We start from the raw sequence: 17,896 nt of genomic DNA, 5'->3' as shown, positions 1-17,896 counted from the left end.
CAGTGTCTCTGACAGTCTCCATCCATGTCAGTGAAAACATGGATGCTTCACACACAGAAGATCTATACAATCAGCACAGTTTCAAGATTAGAGTCACCAATTCAGTATCTGACCAAATGTCTCCCCTTCTGTTCCTGAGATATGACGTTAAAACATGATGATGTCACAGTCAAGCTGACCTTTGACCTTTTGACCTTCATTATTTTATCCTGTTAGACATTTGTGTCAAGTTTGGTCATAATTAGTGAATGAATTCTTCAGTTATGGAGAAAAACATGTTTTGTGAGGTCACACTGACCTTTGACCACAGAATTCAAATCAGTTTATTCTTACGTCCAAGTGGACGTTTGTGCCAAATTTGAAGAAATTCCCTCAAGATCCTCTTGAAATATGGCGTTCAAGAAAATGAAACGAACAAGGTCACAGCAACCTTGATCTTTGACCCATGAACATCAGAATCTGGTCAGTTCATCCTCAAGTCTGAGTGAATGTTTGTGTCACATTTGACTTTACGGGCTGAGACCAGACCAGGTGGTTCGGCTTTCTTTCAATTTGGTCCAGCAAAAGTATTCAAGTGAAATCTAACGACTCACCCCACAACCGAGCCATTTATGAAGCTGTGGCTAAGAAATGAGAACGGCTACAACCAGATGTCAGTGTGGACACCTGAGACACGTGTTATCAACAGGTGTAACTGTCATCAGTTACCAAATCAAATCCAGATACGACCTGGATCCGAGACACATTTTAATGTAGGGGATCATCTTCCTTTTATCTGACTTCCTGGTTATGAGTTGACAGTGCAGAGGCTCGATTTATAAAATGAAGATTGAATCAGAGTTTATTACACTTTAGGTGAACATTTAACTGATCGTATGATGTTGATTCGATATGAGACACATATTGTACTGTGGTCTGAGAGCATCATCTCTCACCGTCCACAGAAGAGGCGGTGAGGTGTGGTGCCAGAGTCTATTTAGAAATGTTATGACTCTCATGTTTGGCGCGGCGTGCAGGAAGCAGCGAAGCCGGCGCTCTGAAGCTCGAAACTCACCTCAGTAGTGAGAACAACAGAGAGTCTTTGATGGGCGCTTTCATCTCTGAAGCAGTTTGAGTTTAAAAGGATGTTAAATGACTCGTGAGGCCTTTGATCCTTTTTGTTGTTGTGCAGCTGTAACGCTGAGACTCTGCCTCCCTCAGGATTTCACTGTCCACATTCAGCTTTCATTATTCCTAAATGAACACGAATTAATCTGCGAGTCAAAGGAATATAATACTGTCATTTAGCATCAGAAGCTTTTCATGACTCTCATTGTTCTCTGATGAACGCTGGATCTTAATTAGATATATTATAATGATGACATTTATATTAATAATCTTCAATCATCTATGTGCAGACTAAATCACAGTGAGGCGGTGTTTTGATCCCAGAAGTTTATCTACAACTAAAACAGGAAGTCAGGATAAATCTGATAAAGAAAGATTATTATTATTATTATTATTGTTATTGTTATTGTTATTATGGGCTGATGAACAGGAGATTGTTAATATACAGGGGGGTGTTTACAGGCCGACTGGAATTCATTCATGATAATGCTTAAAATAAAACATTTCACTGCAGACAAAAGGCGATTTTGATACAAAAATGTGTGAACAATAAGAAAATATCTCACACTCTGTCTCACTCACTGCTGAAATATGTGATCATGTTTCACTCTGTCGGACCTTCATCAGGTTTATGAAAGCGTCATGGGATATGATTCAACCAATGAAACCTTGTAATCAAACTAGAAAATGCTTTCCCAGAGGAAAATGCATGTGGATGCTGAAATGAATTCAAAATCATGGCTGAAAATGCAGAAATAGTAGTAATAATAGAAGTAGGTACTAGTTGTAGTAGTAGCAGCCGTAGTAGTAACAGTAGTGCAGTATTAGTAGTGGTTATAGTGGTAGTAGTAGAAGCTGTAGTTGTTACAGTAGTACTAGTAGCAGAAGTACTAGTAAGTAACTTGTAATAGTAACAGTAGTTGTAGCAGTAGCAGTAGCAGTGGTGGTATTAATAGCAATAGCAGTTGAAGTAGTGGCAGTAGTTGTAGTAGTAGAGGTGGTAGTAGCACAAAGTTTGCAGAAGAAGTAGCGAACCCAAAAAAGGTGCAAAAATGGAGAGAACTAATAAGAGAACAGATCTGAATATCAGAGTGGCAGCTGAAGCATTCACACTAATAAATATTTCAGTAGTAAGTGAGACAATGTGTGGAGTTCTTCTCATTGTTTTAAAGGCTGCACTTTCTTCCAACGCACCTGTCACACCTTCAGGTGTAAAAAATTTGTGCAAAAACAAAACTGATCTATTGCCAGGTGTTGTATTTTTATTTTTCATGAGCCATTAATAATGATCATTACAGAGCAGAGTATAATAATTTAACAGACACTTTTCTTAGACTTTGCAAGGTCACAGAGACCATGACCTTTGAGGACCAAATTTGAATCAGTTCATTATTAAGTTCAAGAGGACGTTTGTGCCAGTTTAAAAGAAATTCCTTCAAGACTTTCTTGATATATTGCGTTCACAGACACAGTCACACTGACCTCTGACCACCAAAAACTCATCAGTTCATTGTTGAGTCCAAGTGGATGTTTGTGCCAAATTTGGACAAACAGCCATGACTATCGCCAGCACGGAGGAATAAAAGCCATGATGGTGATGACATCATGACAGCAGTAACGTGACTGCAGTGTTGCAGTGATGCGTTCATGGTCACAGCCCTAGTCTGACACATGCAGGATCACCACCATCATTACGACTCATCCTCTGTGGAACATGAACGTCTGGATCAAATTTCAGCTGATCAGATATTTAACTCTGAACCAAAGTGTTGGACCGACTGACTTCACCACAGCAGTAAAATATTCTGTCAGCCACCTGCCGTCTGATTCAGGAGAACATCCAGAGACATGCTTTTATAACCACTCCACTTCTACATGAACCATCCTGACACGTTTATCTTTAGCAGTGTGATGTGCACAGAGCAGCGTGTTCATTAACAAACCCACAGGAGGGATTAGACACTTACGTTCAGAGTACCTGCCTGATCTCAGGCCCCGCAGGATGGACGACAGAGGCTGGATGTAGCACTGCAGCTCGGCGCACTGTGAGGAACAGATAAGTGAGTTAGCATTCATGCTATCAGAGCCGCAGCATGCAAAGTGCTTTCTAATAGCTACTAAAGTGTACCCATCCACAGCCGAGCTCTGCTTATTGCTTTCCTAAAATAAGTAACATAATCACCAAGACCTCAGTTAATGTAATGACTCTGTGTGTGTGTCAGTGTGTATTGCTGCACATGATTTACAGCTTCTCTGAATTTCTCCTATTTCTCATATTGTCAGTAACGTATTGATCGACAGCTAAGTGACTGATAACACATTTACAAGCGTCCCCGTTTGATGCCATTAGTGTGTGTTAACACTGAAGGTAAGTGTCCGCAGGCGCTTCAGTAAGAGGCTGCCATTAACAGCTGACACGAGCTAATGGAGAAACTGATTGCAATCGACAGCTTCACACGTGGCTCGCCGAGCTGAGCGCCATCGCCTTCAGACGGATACATGAGCCGCGGCAGCAGCAGATGAAAACTGGCACCATGAGATCCTCTTACACTGTTTGATATCAGCGGGTGGAGTCTGATGCCTCCCTGCAGCCACTCTGGAGTTTACTTTTAGGGTGCAAACACTTTGTCCTCAACCGTCCTGCTCCTTACGTTTCTGTTACTGATTTCTGACAACACATTTCTGACAGCAGCTGGTGGAGAGATACAAGATGGAAGAACAAGTTGTGACCATCATGTAGCTGCATTATACTCTGCTGATCACAGAAGCTGCTTTCTGTGCCTCCTCTCTCTGCATTAAACACTATATGGCCAAAAATATGTGGACACCCCTGCTCTGTCCTGCAGTTCTGGTCTCTGTGTGTTTGCTGTGGTTCAGGTTATCGTCCTCACCTCTGTTTGACTGGAATCTTTATGCTACAGCCCCAAGCAAAGGAGTGCATGGATCTCATAGTCTTGTTCATGAGTGAGTGTAAAATGAAGCTTGAGATGGACAGGCAGTTTGGCACGGCATCAGCAGGGATGCAGGTGCTGCAATGTCCACTTGAGGCTGGCTCCAAAAGGGAGTCACTTCCCACAGACTGCTGCGGTCTCCATAGCTAATTTCAACATTCATGACAACTGTACAGGGGCTGAATTTTTATATAACTCAACCATTTACGTTTTATTAAGGACCAAAGTCACATGTATTTAAAAGCAGGGCTGCTTGAGTGACAGGCGGTCTGTGAGGGATCTCCACAATCCAGTGGGTGACGTCACGCCAGGTCACTTTTAGCCAGATTATGTAACCTTTGCTGAACAATGTCTATAAGTGACGTTATGCTCATTAATTAAACTTTTTGATTGTAAGGGAAATTACTTCTTATTTCCTCATTTAAAAGTGTTGTAATCTCACTTTACGTAGATGTTTATAGTCTCTTCACTCTTGGTAGCCACGATCTTAAAACTGGGAGAGTGAGGGTGTTATTAGCAGCAGAATGATGCACCACAGACTGTCCACACACTTTTGGCCGTGTATTAATGTAGGTGATCATTGATGCCAAACAGCAGCTATAAAGAGAAGCCTTCACTGTTTGATCAGGAAGTGATAAGCTGAGGGACTGACGCCACACCTGAGTCTGATCACTGAAACTTTCTCTGGCACCTAAATTTTACCTTCATGGCAGATATCTGAATTTTGGTTTTCTAAAGCAGTACAGTCACAACAGCAAAAGATCATGTTTAGTGATACAGAGTGTGTGAAAGACATCAGCCCTCACTCAGTACGTTTACATGCACACTAAAGTGGAGCTACAGTCCCAGCTGGACGAGGACATCTAACTGGTCTACTGTCCTTGTCCCAGTATACAAGCACAGGAGGGGAATCCATTTATTGAGCCAAGTATGTGCGACTCCTCTACGATAGGTGGAGATATGCCCCCTTTCAGCTTGTTAGTATTGGACCTTTTTCCTGTTGACCTATTACGTCACAGACCAAACAATGGACAAACAAGTTAGCTACGGTTAGCTAGCAGCTAACTGGTACCATGGTGGACAACTTTACAGCTCTGTACATTTGGTCCGTCCAAAAAGTCACGGCTCTGGATGTAGATTTCTCCATGTTGTTACCGGCTTCTTCTTCTCTTACACATTTAATGCTATTGGACTTCCGGGTCAAAGCCCGGGGCGGAAACTGTGGAGCATGCTCAGAGCGCCTCGGCCAGTTTGGGTCTGATTGACTGTATACATGCAGGAGTCACATGATCTGGGTGTGTTAGTCGCACTGTGACACATTCACTGCAGGACCATTTCACTCACACTGACATGTTTACAGGGTAAAAAGTCCAGTTTTAGTCGTACTGACACAATAAATCCGTTTCCTCTGATGTCATGTAAACATACTGAGTGAAACAGGTTTCAGAATAACTCTACAACAGGAAGCGTCTCACCTTGTGTGATAACAGTTCATGTTCAGTGTCTGGTTGAGTCTGTTCACAGAGTCTCTTCCGGGCTGCGTGATGCTTCGACTCCACAGAGAGCTGCTCACAAACAGAAGTAAATCCCTGAACTGGACTGACAGTCGACGTCTGCACGGCAGCTGGAGGGTCGACCTCACAGCTGCCTCCATCTTTACAGTCACAGCAGTCACTCCTCCTCCTCCTCCTCCTCCTCCTCCTCTGGCTCAAGACGAAGCAGCTTGTAGGAGATTCCCTTAAGGATGAGGCTGATGATGATGATGATGATGATGGTGGTGGCGGTACTGGCGACTCCTCCACATGCTGAGGACTTAATCTCTTTGGGCTGTCGTAGTCGTCCTCATCGCTGGCGAGCCAGTCAATGGAGTAATCCGAGTCTGAGGTTGACATGATGAAGCTAGACGGTCAGCCAGCAGAGAGCATCACGGACCTGCTGGAGAGTCACACCACACACACACACACCTCGCTGTTGACAGCATGTCAGAAGATATCGTTTCATGTGTGTGTGTATCATGTCTCTTTACTCTGAAAACATTTTAACCTCTGAACCCCACTGACTTCAATCAAACCGACTGAACTTCATCTCAAACTCAACTGTAGATCCCAAACTTTAGGAAGGCACCAAACATGTCAGGCTGAACTTTGGGAAATGTGTGAAACATGGCAACGAGACATCTGAATATTCCTGTCCGATTCATTTGTGTTGGTTGTTATAAGCTGAAGACCTACATGAAAACATCAATAAAATAAAAATGAAGGATTCAGTATTCCTCCAGAGTGGAAACAGCATTTAGACCAGAGCTGTTATTTTCATTATCGAATAATCTGACGGTGATCTGTTTGGTTATTTTATTATTTCACTGATTAATCATTGGTCTATAAAATATAAAAAAAATAGTAATAAAAATGTCCGTCACAATTTCCCAGAACCAAAGTTTATGTCTTCAGATGTCTCACTGTGTCCAAACAACCATCCAAAACTCCAAAGATATTCACTTTACTGTGGCATAAAACTAAAAAATATTCACATGAAAGCAGCTCATACCAGGGTTGAAATTAACTTTATTATCCATCTGCCACTGTGGCTGATGAATCCAGAATCTATCAGCCGCTTGTTGTTTCTGTTGGCTGATGAGTGACGGCAATCAAGCAAAGAGACACTTGCATATGTGACCAGCACTTGGCTGGTGGCTCACACCAGTTAACTCTTGGTATTTTGCTCAAACACAAATTAAAATGGCTGCAGATTTTATGTGGATCATCAAATCTAACTGAACACTCAAACAAATACACAGAATGTGGGGAAAATAAATTAGGATGTACAGAAAACTTTTTTTCTGGGGCCCTGACAGGAAGTAGCAGAGGTTTGTGCTCGGGACACTTTGACTCATAGGCTCAGTATTTTTTCAATCCTCCTGCAGCTCTGGTGTCATCTGTTTAAATCCCAGTATAAACATGAATCCTGGATCCTGCACTCAGAGCCTGCACCGACTCAACATACAGGCCAGTAGATTAAATAACCCTCCTCTGCCTCTTCCAAATGGGCAGGTCGTCCAACATTATGTAAGAAAAAGCATCCAAACACATGGACCTGTTTCCTCTCGCCTGTCAGTCCACATGCACACACACACACACACACACACACACACACACACACACACACACGCTGCTGATACAAGTGCACATGGAAACATTTACACACCAGCAGAGAACATTTAAAACATGCACTAATGAATAAATGCTGCAGGAAGTTGAGCAGCAGATGACACATACACACACACACGCACACACACACACACACATATGAACCTGACCTGGATGTTCAGGAGCGGTGCAGAGCTGCGTGTCAAGCCGCAGACATCACCTCCAACCCGGCGTCAGTGTGCGCGCTGCAGCCTCTCTGCTCCTCGTTATTATCACAGTAAAATATCCTGATCCAGGTGAGCTGGCACAGCGAGGCGGTGTGTGTGTGTGTGTGTGAGTGTGTGTGTGTGTGTGTGTGAGCAGCAGACCGTCACTTACCAGAAGTGTTCCGTGTGTTTCCCGTCCGGTGAGTTGAGGACATGCAGCAGCAGCAGACGGTGTGTGTGTGAGTGAGTATGTGTGTGTGCGCACCGACAGACCGAGCGGACTGATGATGGAGTGAAACCATGCAGGCAGCAGACGCAGGGAGGCGGGCGAGAGTCCCGTCCCATCCAGCCCGTGCAGCCTCTCCCTGGGCAACGTGTCCGGGAGGGGCGGGGCACAACCGTCTCCTGTCTCCGGTCTGGAGCTCCTCACCGCCGCTGCGCACACACACACTGACGCACACGCACACGTGCGCGCAGACACACACACTAAAACGATGGTGGAAAAATAAATAAAAAATTTGCAAATAAAGAAACACGCACGTGATCACGTCATGACGAAACAATATGGCGTCACTGTTCATTCAATTAAACCCTCCCATTGGATCAGAGGCGCTGCGGCACGTGACCTGCGGAGGGACTAATTAATGCTGCGTTAAAGGATAGTCCGGAAATGTCTGTTTTTTAATTAGCCTGAGCACAATTAAAAGTGCAGGTTCACAAACACTCTGCAATAAAACATCACATTAACAGCATTATAAAAACAAAATAATCAACTCAGCATTAAACATGATGCAGAACAATAACAGACACATAATAATAAAAATAATAAAAATACATTTAACAGCACAGATGTTACAAGGTGTTTCATGAGACAATAAACACAGTTAAATGAAGCAACTTTATAAACACTGCAGTATCACTGAATAACAAAATGATAAGATAAGATGACTTCATTTGCCATTTGTACGCCTGCACACAGTCTGTAGGAATTCTTGTGCAAAAAACACTCAGAGTCAAGTCAGAAATAATAAAAGATAAAGTGCACACAACAAGGTATAAAGAGTACAAAAAACATAGTGTGTGTTCTTACTGTTGCCCCGTCATGACACATGAAAGCGAGGGAAGCCAATAGAAGTAACAAAAGTTTGACTCCAAGCGCTCTGTGACGTTACCATCTTGGTAAAACAGTAAAAAAGAGGTCAAACAAAGTGATAAAAACAAATAAATATACATAAAGTGTATAAATACGTACATACATTCACATACATAAACCTGCTCTGTGCACAAGCCTCAGCACACATGCACAAAAACACACATATACAGACACTTAACACTGGGAAATTGCATCTTATAAAAATGTGTTTTTAAATGTTTTAAACGTGGATACAGATGTAAATGATTGTGGTGCGTTCCAGAGTTTGGGAGGTCTGACAGCAGAAGCCTGATCCCCTCTAGTCACAAAATCTGTCCTGCAAACAGCAAGAAACAGCTGACAGGTGATCTCAGAGCACGTTCAGGCTCACTGGGTGTTCAGAGATCTGTATATATACTCAGGAGCTAGTGCAAGTCTACTTTGAAAGTGAGTAATAAAATTTTAGAATTAATTCTAAAATGGAGAGGAAGCCGGTGCAGTGATGCTCCGACAGGTGTAACGTGTGTCTTGCAGCAGGATTCTGAACCAGATGTAGCCGTGAGAGTTGCTTCAGACTGAGGCAGGAATATAAATAGCTGCAATAGTCGAGTCTAGGAAAGATAAAAGTTGTGGCAGCAGGAGCTTTGCCTGTATGATGTGTCCTCCAGCTCTCACCATGACTGCGTAAAGAAGGACGGAGCACGGAAGGAGACAGAGGCGGAGCTACTACAGCTGCCAGGTGAGACACCTAATAGTAAGTAGCAGCGTGTACAGGTAAATGTCCCACATGCAATATTTTACTTAAGGTATTAGCATCAAAATGTACTTTAAGAAACCAGCACTAAACACACTGATTATGCAGAATAGCCATTTCAGAATTATTTTATTACTGGATATATAACTGGCCCCAGTGCAACCACACTACCTGCACTGTCTGGATTTACGCCCCTGGTGCTGGCTGTGTTTTACATTTTTAACACTGCTTGTGTGGATGGGATTTTTTTGAGAATGAAGGAGGGGAAACACCCTGGTCTAGTTCCCATGTGTCTGTGTGAACGCAGCTTAGGTGTTTGTATGGAAGCTCCAAATCTGGAGAGGTGAAAGGACTCACATTTATGTAGCACCTTTCTAGTTTTCTGACCACTCAAAGTGTTTTCACTACACTCCACATTCAACACTTTCACACAAACATGATGGCTGCCGTGCACGGTGCCAATCTGCTCATCAGGATCTGATCTAATCATTCACACACACATTCACACACCAGTGGGACAGCCTTCAGGAGCAAGGTCACTTCAACATGTGGACTGGAACAACCAGGGATCAAACATCCGATCCTCCCGTTACTGGACGACCTGTTCTTCCTCCTGAGTCACAGCCCCTCTGACTGTTTGTAGAACTGAGGACATTTTTTATCTCTCTGCCAAGACACCCATTGTTCCATCTCTGCACCAGCACAATGAGGACTCATCTGCCCACTGAGCAATTTTTAACCTGAATGGAGAAGAGTTGCAGAGTTATGGCCCATTTCCTGTTTGTGGCTTCACTGCCAACTGTGTCAAAGCCCAAATGGTCTGCAATAAATGAGAGAGCTGCAGGAATGTTACACTGTTCAATCAATGCTGTGAAATATTGACAAACCACCAAATCAGCTGAAACACACTCATGAGCAAATCAACTGAAAATGATGCATTCTCATTTCAAACTACAGGCTTCACACTAACATGTTCCTGCTCATCTTTGGGTTTAAACTGTGTGAGGATACTGTCAGGCACATGATGAACATCACACCATTAGCTTTATAAAGCTTTTTGTAATTTGGGATACTAGTCCATACCCATTGGTAGCTTTGTCACCTTCTACCTATGCCAGTCCTCAATGCCTATGTGCAGTTTCACATAGATTGACCACGTCAGTGAGTAGAAAAACGTGGGACAGACAGAATGACTGACTGACAGAATGACACACTGACAGTTTCCGTGATTATGTACAGCATACCATACCATGACTTAGTCATACCAAACTATAAAAAAACACCAACATTGGTCCACAGGGGGAGCCACAGCGATCGGTCGCATTTTAGCCATTTTGAAGCATTTTTCTGTTGTTATAGCGCCACCCAGTTGCCAATTAGAGTTAAATTTCTCCAGTCACCTTGAGGCGTCCTGTTCTACATATCTACCAAGTTTAGTAAAAATCCATATGGCGGTTAGGCCTAGATAAGAAATGAGCTCTCTAGCGCCCCCATTTTGTTTGATGGGGTCAATAATGGAGGGGTCCCCTCAGATTATGTGTGGTCATATGCCTACAAAGTTGCGTGGTGATGGGTGAAACCCTTGAGATGTTATACACCTTTATGTGATGAGCCACGCCCTCCGCAATATTCATTGCCTTATAGAAGCTCAGTTTTAGTAAGTTTTCCAACTTTTGCCAAGAGGGAACTTTAGATATTGGTCCCTAGATTATGTTCACCCAGTTTCATGCAGATCGCTCAAACTTCCTAGGAAGAGATCCATTTGAAGTGTTTTTCAAAAAATTCAAAATGGCGGAAAATCTATATAAGCGGAAGTTATGGGTTCTTGAGGCAAATGTGTTCCTCATGAGGAGAGGCATCTCTGTGCAAAGTTTCATGTCTCTACCACATACGGGGCATGAGATATGCCCATTCAAAGTTTGACATTTCAATGGGTTGCTATAGCGCCCCCCTTTGGCCAATTGATGTAATATTGCTTCATTGGCATCCTCCCATGACCCTCTACCACTGTGCCAAATTTCACATGGATTGACCAAGTCAGTGAGGAGAAAAACGTGGAACACACACACACACACACACACAGAGTTTTCCTCATTATATAGTAAGAAGATATGTTAGCAGCAGCTAGTTCACCGCTGCCCAAACTAACCGCACTGAGGGGGCAAAACGAACTTGAGTTTGACTCAACCGAACCAAACAGGGCAGGTGTGAAAGCACCCTGAGTCTCTCTGTTCACATCCCACTGAAGCTAATCACTACCACTCTGCACTAGCCGCTAGCTGCCACCTCCATGTTGAGAGGTGTGTGCAGGTACAGATGCACTCTGTATGTTGTTTAGAGCTCTTTTAACTGCAGTACAACTTCAGCATCATAGGGTAAAAGACAGGAAGTCCCCTCATGGTGGCAATGATCTGTTGATCTCACACCTAACAACCACATTAAGACTAAATAAAGATTTCTTTAGGTCCTGACAGGTTCAGTAAGAGCCTGGTGACATGAGCTGGATCCGTGGAGTTAACAGAGCTTTGTGTTAAATCCTCTGCTCTCTGGTGGCCTCCTGCCCCTCGCCTCCTGTCCACACTCACTTTACTCCTCGCCACACTGAGCCTATCAGTTGTCCACTCCATAGCCTGCTCCTTTCTGCCCGGCAATGACTTGCACTTCCACTCAGCTTAAGACCACTGAAACCACAATTGTTCAAGTGTGTCATATCCTGTTAGTGATAACATTATACTGGATAAGACGGGAAGAAAGGAAATCTTGAACCCTCTGCACATAGTTTCTAACAATGGCCCTTTACATCAGCCTTCACTGAGGCAGAGTGAACAAAGGCTGCACTTACATTTGTCTCTTTCTGCAGAGAGGTTGGATTTCAGTGGTCCGTGCACTTAAAGGGGAATATCCATTTTGTGTGTGTGTGTGTGTGTGTGTTTAATCTTTATGATGCACAGACGGACAGTGGACGCTCCACCGTGTTTTGTGTGGAGAAAAACAAAACATGCACATTTAATACCAGGAGGGGTTTGTGACTGAGTCAGAGGCTGTTAACCATGTGTTGAAGAACTGCATGTAACCTCCAGGTCTAAAAAATGAAGCCAATACTGAGCTGCCTTGAACCTGCATTCTTCCTAATGGCCAGCAGGGGGCGACTCCATTCTGACTGTATAGAAGTCAATGAGAAAATGAGCAAACTCACTTGATTTGTCACTTCAGTAAACATTTTCATACTGAGTTTATGGTCTCAATCGCTCAAGTCTTCTTCAGTTCAGCATGATGTTCATTTCGCAAATTATGGTCCCATTTAAAGTCGAACACCCAATAAGGGACACACATGAGCCAAATTAACAGCGTGTTTTCCCCTCCTGTTCACTTCCATTCAAAGCCAACAAAAGGGAGAATGAAAACACTTCGATGAACTAAGACCTGCAAAGTCTCAGCCTCGAACAACAGCAGAGAAATATGTGCAAAGGAAACGATTCGTGCCTCTCAAAGTCAAAGAGGCTACAGAGGCTAGGCAAGACGCTTTCCTCGCATTCGGTGAACACATGTTAGAGCAGGCTAGCGTGTGCCTAAGTGTGCGACATTAAAGAGGCCCCGCCTTCAGTTCCAGCAAATCGTACACAAAGAATTGTGGGTAATTGCATCCTCTGTCCTCAGTAGAATTCAAAGGATCTTTGATATTGGAACAGTCTGTTAGCGGGATTCGATGAAACAAACAAAGACAACTATGGTTAAATGTGATAAGACCAAAGGACTGGACGGAGGCCATCATCCGCACACTTCATATCAGGTTAGGGAGAAAGTATTTCCTTTTTAGCACATTAGCTAACGTTAGCTTCCATAGCAAAACAAACTGGAAGAAACCGTTCAAGTGTCGTCCGCCTTTGTAAGATTGGTGTAGTGATCAACTATGAAGCCTTCAGCAGCCCTGTAAAATTATCCATTAAGTGTTTAGTACAGACGTATGTGATTTCAGACACACTGTTAGAAGCAAAACATTTCCTGCCACATTTTACAGTCAGTTACATTCAGGGAGCAAAAGGTCGAGACCAGCTGGTAGCTGATATTTAATGAAAGTCCTGATACAACAGCGAGCTGATTTATTGGTGTAACTCTGATCTCAGTGTGAGTCAGCCTTTCAGTGTGTGTGTGTGTGTGTGTGTGTGTGTGTGTGTATGTTGAGGGAGTGAAATTCTCAAACCACATAATCCCATTCATCTGTAATTAAAAGGGATTTGAGCAGCTGCCCTCCTGCAGCGTCGAGGAGATGAAGAGCCGCTGATCGATGCTCTGTCGGCTCTAATGAAGCACTAAGTGAAGCCGTGTGGGAGATTAACACACACACTCTCCACATGTAAGTGTGTTCACCCTCACTGGTGGTCCGAAGGTTTGGATGGCTTTTACCCCTGTGTGTGTGTGTGTGTGTGTGTGTGTGTGTGATGACAATACCGCCAGGGGAATAGCTCACAGTGGAGGGATTTAAAACAACAACAGGCTTCAACCAGCTTCACGACCTGATGACGTGACGGACTAAATAAAACATGATCACAAACATCAGGTACACGACGTGTTGAGGTCTGGACTGTTGGTTGGATGAAACAAACACTGTGAAGGTGTCACTTTGGGCTCTGGGTCACTGTGACAAACATTTCTCACTGTTTTCAGCAGATCAATCCATAATGAAAATAATCATTAGTTAGACGTTTAAAATGAGCTCTCACTGAAGTAACATGTTCAATGCAGGATTTTAACGTGATACTTTTGCAGTGTGGTATTGGTACCTTGATATTATGAAACCAGCTGACCGCGTGGCCTAATGGATAAGGCGTCTGACTTCGGATCAGAAGATTGAGGGTTCGAGTCCCTTCGTGGTCGCATGCAGAGCAGCAGTAGCTTTGGAATCAGACGGGCACCTGTTCATGTAGTACAGACTGAGTTTGTAGCATAGCCTGAAGAGGTGCCAGTTTGCTTCCTGGGCACTGTTAAGATTCTCTTGTGCAAGGCACCAAACCTCCAACTATGCTCATGCCATGTCATTCAGGATGTGACCAAAGTACTTTTTAATATGATATGAAAAACTATTGACTGTAGTATCAAGATATGATTAAGTTCATATCTCGATACTTGCGATATTTCGACCTGTTGACATATTGACATCATACTGTTACCCACGGCAACAACAAGCATGGCTGAAAGCAAAATTATTACAGACTCCACGGTGGTTCCAAAAAGAGAAGCAGCTTCAGTGGTGTGAAAAGGCAGTTCCCTCACTCAGACATCTCTCCATTTAATGCATGTATAGGTCCTGATTGTGTGTGTATGTGTGTGTGTGTGTGTGTATTTTGGGTCTATGTGTATGTGACAACAGAGTGAAAAAAATTGACTTTCCCCACAAAGATTAATAAAGTACATTAAAAAAGGGTCTGAATACTTCCTCCACCACTAGTGTGGTGTCAGGTGTCTAAGTTGCCACTGACCTCCATCAACACACATCACGTCTTCCTGTTTGTGCAAAACCTGGAAGTAAATTATTCTTTTGTATAAAAAGTGTGCAAACAGTATTCCATGAATAGTATGTGTTGTATTTTTAGTATTAGCACACAGTGATTTAGTGCCTCAAACTTCACCTCTAGACCTGAGCTTTGTCCTAAATATGAAAATACTAACAGACTACCTCAGCAGTAAGAATATACATGAACTCTCAGATGAAAACCTCAGACAGTATCTACACTGCAAACATTTCAGGGACACTGGCCTGCATTTTTTAGTTTGTCTTGGAGCTTTTAATAGAAACAGCGTCGATGAGTCACAAACTGTTTGTACAACAGGACATGTGAGACTGAGCCAACAATCAGTGATTGTAGCCGGTCAGGACACAGTTCAGCTCTGGCATGGTGTCCACTGAAGTTTACAAAAGACAGACAAGAGGAAGAGATCAGAACCTGGAACTGTTTGTTCTGAAGTTTTATGACTGTCAGGTTCCTTTAAACACTCATCATTTATACTGACATGATATTATATGATCTATGATACTGTGAAGCTGCCAGGGGAGGTACTGAGTACTGAAAACCTGTACTCAAGTAAAAGTAAATAAGTACCTGGTTAATAAATTACTCAAACATCAAGTTACTTTTCATTTAATATATTTTAGGGCAGTGATTCCCAACTGGTGGGTTGTGGTCCAAAAGTGGGTCGCAGGTCCATTCTGAATGGGCCGCAAGTGACTCTAAAACATGTAAAAAAAAAAAAAAAAAACAACTGTTCATTTTGAAGTACAGTGAATTTCCAGCACAGAGCTTTTATTTTGAATTTTTGAATTAATTTTGAATTAATTAATTGACAGAGACAGCAAATAACCACAATGACATGACCAAACACAAGTATGACGCTGAATATATTAAACTGTGTGAACCTTGAACTGATGACTAAGGAGAAATCTGGACCCCGTAGCTGGACCAGTTGGGAACCACTGACCACTGGTTTAGGATGTGCGGGCCAGTGTAAAATAATGAATAGTGGAATTACCACCTCGTGGTTGTATGACTCCGCCCACCAGTCCACCCTGTGGTTGTATGACTCCGCCCACCAGTCCAGTGTCTCTGACAGTCTCCATCCATGTCAGTGAAAACATGGATTACTTACTTTACTTTATTTGGATAGGGACAGTGCACATTAATGAACATTGATCAAACATCTCTGTATCTCTTGACCTTTGACCTCCCAAATTTTAGTCAAGTCCAAGTGGACGCTTGTGACAAATTTGAGAAAAATCAGGGAGCAGACTAGTTGTAATGAAGATATAAATAGATGCAGAAAAGTAAAAACTAGATTTCTGGCACAAAATATACTGGAGGAAAGAGTAGATGTTCAGTTTTAAAAAAAGGAACATGAAAAGTACTCGTTCCTCAAAGAAAATACTTTTTTACTCATGTGTGTTTCTATCTACCCTCTGAAGCTGCTGTTGGGTCAAAACCTCTGTGTTTTTATTTGGTTGAAGTACAAGTTGTAAAGGTTGTAGAAGGTGACAGCAAGGAATATCGTGCTGTTATTTTGCCTCGCTGTTCTGTGTAAAAGGTATCATCGCAGAATGGGGGGACAGAGTTGTCTCACATTTAGGTGGCCACAAGAGGTAGTAACAGCACCAAGATGATGGCTTCTAGTTTCGCAGACCGGACGAGGTGGAGGCGCAGCGCACCTACGCTTCGCCAACTGGGTGTGGCCAGGCGGATTTTGCAAGTTTGACACACCGTGCGCGCTGGCGCAGCTACTCCTCTTTCCCACCTCCGTCCCTCCTACCTGCGCAAGTCAGAAAGAGAGAGGAGAGAAGGCGTGGAGTGGGTTTTACACAGCCGATTCACATCACACCAATCAAATGAGCCCCTCTCCTCGCCCTTAAATGCGCCGCGCGAAGGCGTAATGAGAGTTTACTCAATTCGCCATGGCAGAAGAGAGCAGCAGCGTCAGACGGCCAAACTTCTCCCAGGAGGAAACTGATGTTTTGGTCCGGGAGGTCCAAGCTCGCAGTGTCCGAATATACGGAACTGCGAGCAGACCTCCACGGGCTGATGATGCAAAGGTAGCCTGGGAGGAGGTCACCACAATTGTAAATCAATGTTGCGTTTCTCTCGTGCGCGCGCGCTCTCTCTTTCTCTCTCGCAGTCTCACTCTGTTTCTTTTCTTTTGACTTTTCTAAGATGACAGATGCTGAATATATACTCCCTATCTGATGCTGTGGCTGTTTGTGGTTGGCTGAGAGGGATGTGAACTCATTAGTTTGCAGCTGTGTTAATCAAATCAGGTTGGGTTTCCATTACGCGTGCCAAACGTGCCAAACGGTGCCAATCCCCTTTGATCTGACATCAGATGTGACGGGACAGTCGATATAGAGATACATTTATGTGCTGATTGCAGATAGTTGCATTGAATAGTGGTTTTTTGGGTATTTATTGCATCGTTAATGTGCCTGATATTCTGGAAACCTGCCTGTGAGGTTTTGGTGACGTGTGCGCACTGTCCGCCGGTCAGCCAAACTTCGGCTTACACCGGCTGCGCTCCGCCTGCGCTGACAGTAGACCTGGTTTCAGCTGGCGAGCTTTTAGTGCACCTTCGGCGAAGCCTTTTGGCACGAAACTGTCACTGCGCCAAGCTGAATCTGTCGACACCTCCCCCTGCTGCGCTGCCACACCCATCTCAGCGCACCTCGGTCTGCCAAACTACCAAACTGAGCGCGCTTTGGGTTGCGCTGCTCGAAACTAGCTCTGCGCGGGGTTCGCCACCCTGCGCCACCCTGCGCCGCACCGGGAAACTAGAGGCTGATGTCTGTACAAACAGGACAGCTGACAAGACCGAATCATAGCTGGCACGATAGTGACGTTAAGATAATGCTTTATGCACATGACTCACCGCAGGAGATTTAAAAAGTAGCTACTAGCAGTTAGCAGCTAACTCAAAGAAGAACAACGGCAACAGATTAGTGTTCACAAATAGTGAAAACAATGTGGTCCAGGAGCTCCTTAGCCTCCGAGCAGAGGACAAGATCAGCCGCCAAATAACGGGATGGTAAATGATTGCTACTGACATGTGATGTCATTGTTATTGTT

The 17,896-nt window shown here is 43.6% G+C and overlaps 1 protein-coding gene and 1 non-coding gene across 6 annotated transcripts in view; one reads left to right on the top strand and one right to left on the bottom strand.

Moving 5' to 3' along the window:
- The window catches only part of LOC126388604 (circadian-associated transcriptional repressor-like), a 30,964-nt gene extending 23,221 nt beyond the window's left edge, over positions 1–7,743 (bottom strand). For 2 of the 5 annotated variants that reach the window (XM_050041842.1, XM_050042149.1), the window contains exons 1-3: positions 7,583–7,743; positions 5,534–5,993; positions 3,075–3,150 (exon numbers count right to left, since the gene is read on the bottom strand). In XM_050041842.1, coding sequence (XP_049897799.1) covers positions 3,075–3,150; positions 5,534–5,950 — 493 coding nt within the window. In that variant the 5' untranslated portion in view covers positions 5,951–5,993; positions 7,583–7,743. The other 3 variants (XM_050042067.1, XM_050041910.1, XM_050041993.1) reach the window with 3 other exon arrangements.
- A 6,355-nt stretch (positions 7,744–14,098) lies between these two features.
- On the top strand, positions 14,099–14,171 carry trnar-ucg (transfer RNA arginine (anticodon UCG)). Its single transcript has one exon. It is a non-coding gene; the product is annotated as a tRNA-Arg (tRNA).
- The last annotated feature ends 3,725 nt before the right edge of the window (positions 14,172–17,896 follow it).

This window comes from Epinephelus moara, chromosome 1 (assembly GCF_006386435.1).
Source record: "Epinephelus moara isolate mb chromosome 1, YSFRI_EMoa_1.0, whole genome shotgun sequence".
Lineage (NCBI taxonomy): Eukaryota > Metazoa > Chordata > Actinopteri > Perciformes > Serranidae > Epinephelus > Epinephelus moara.
This window is presented reverse-complemented; position numbering and strand designations above follow the sequence as displayed.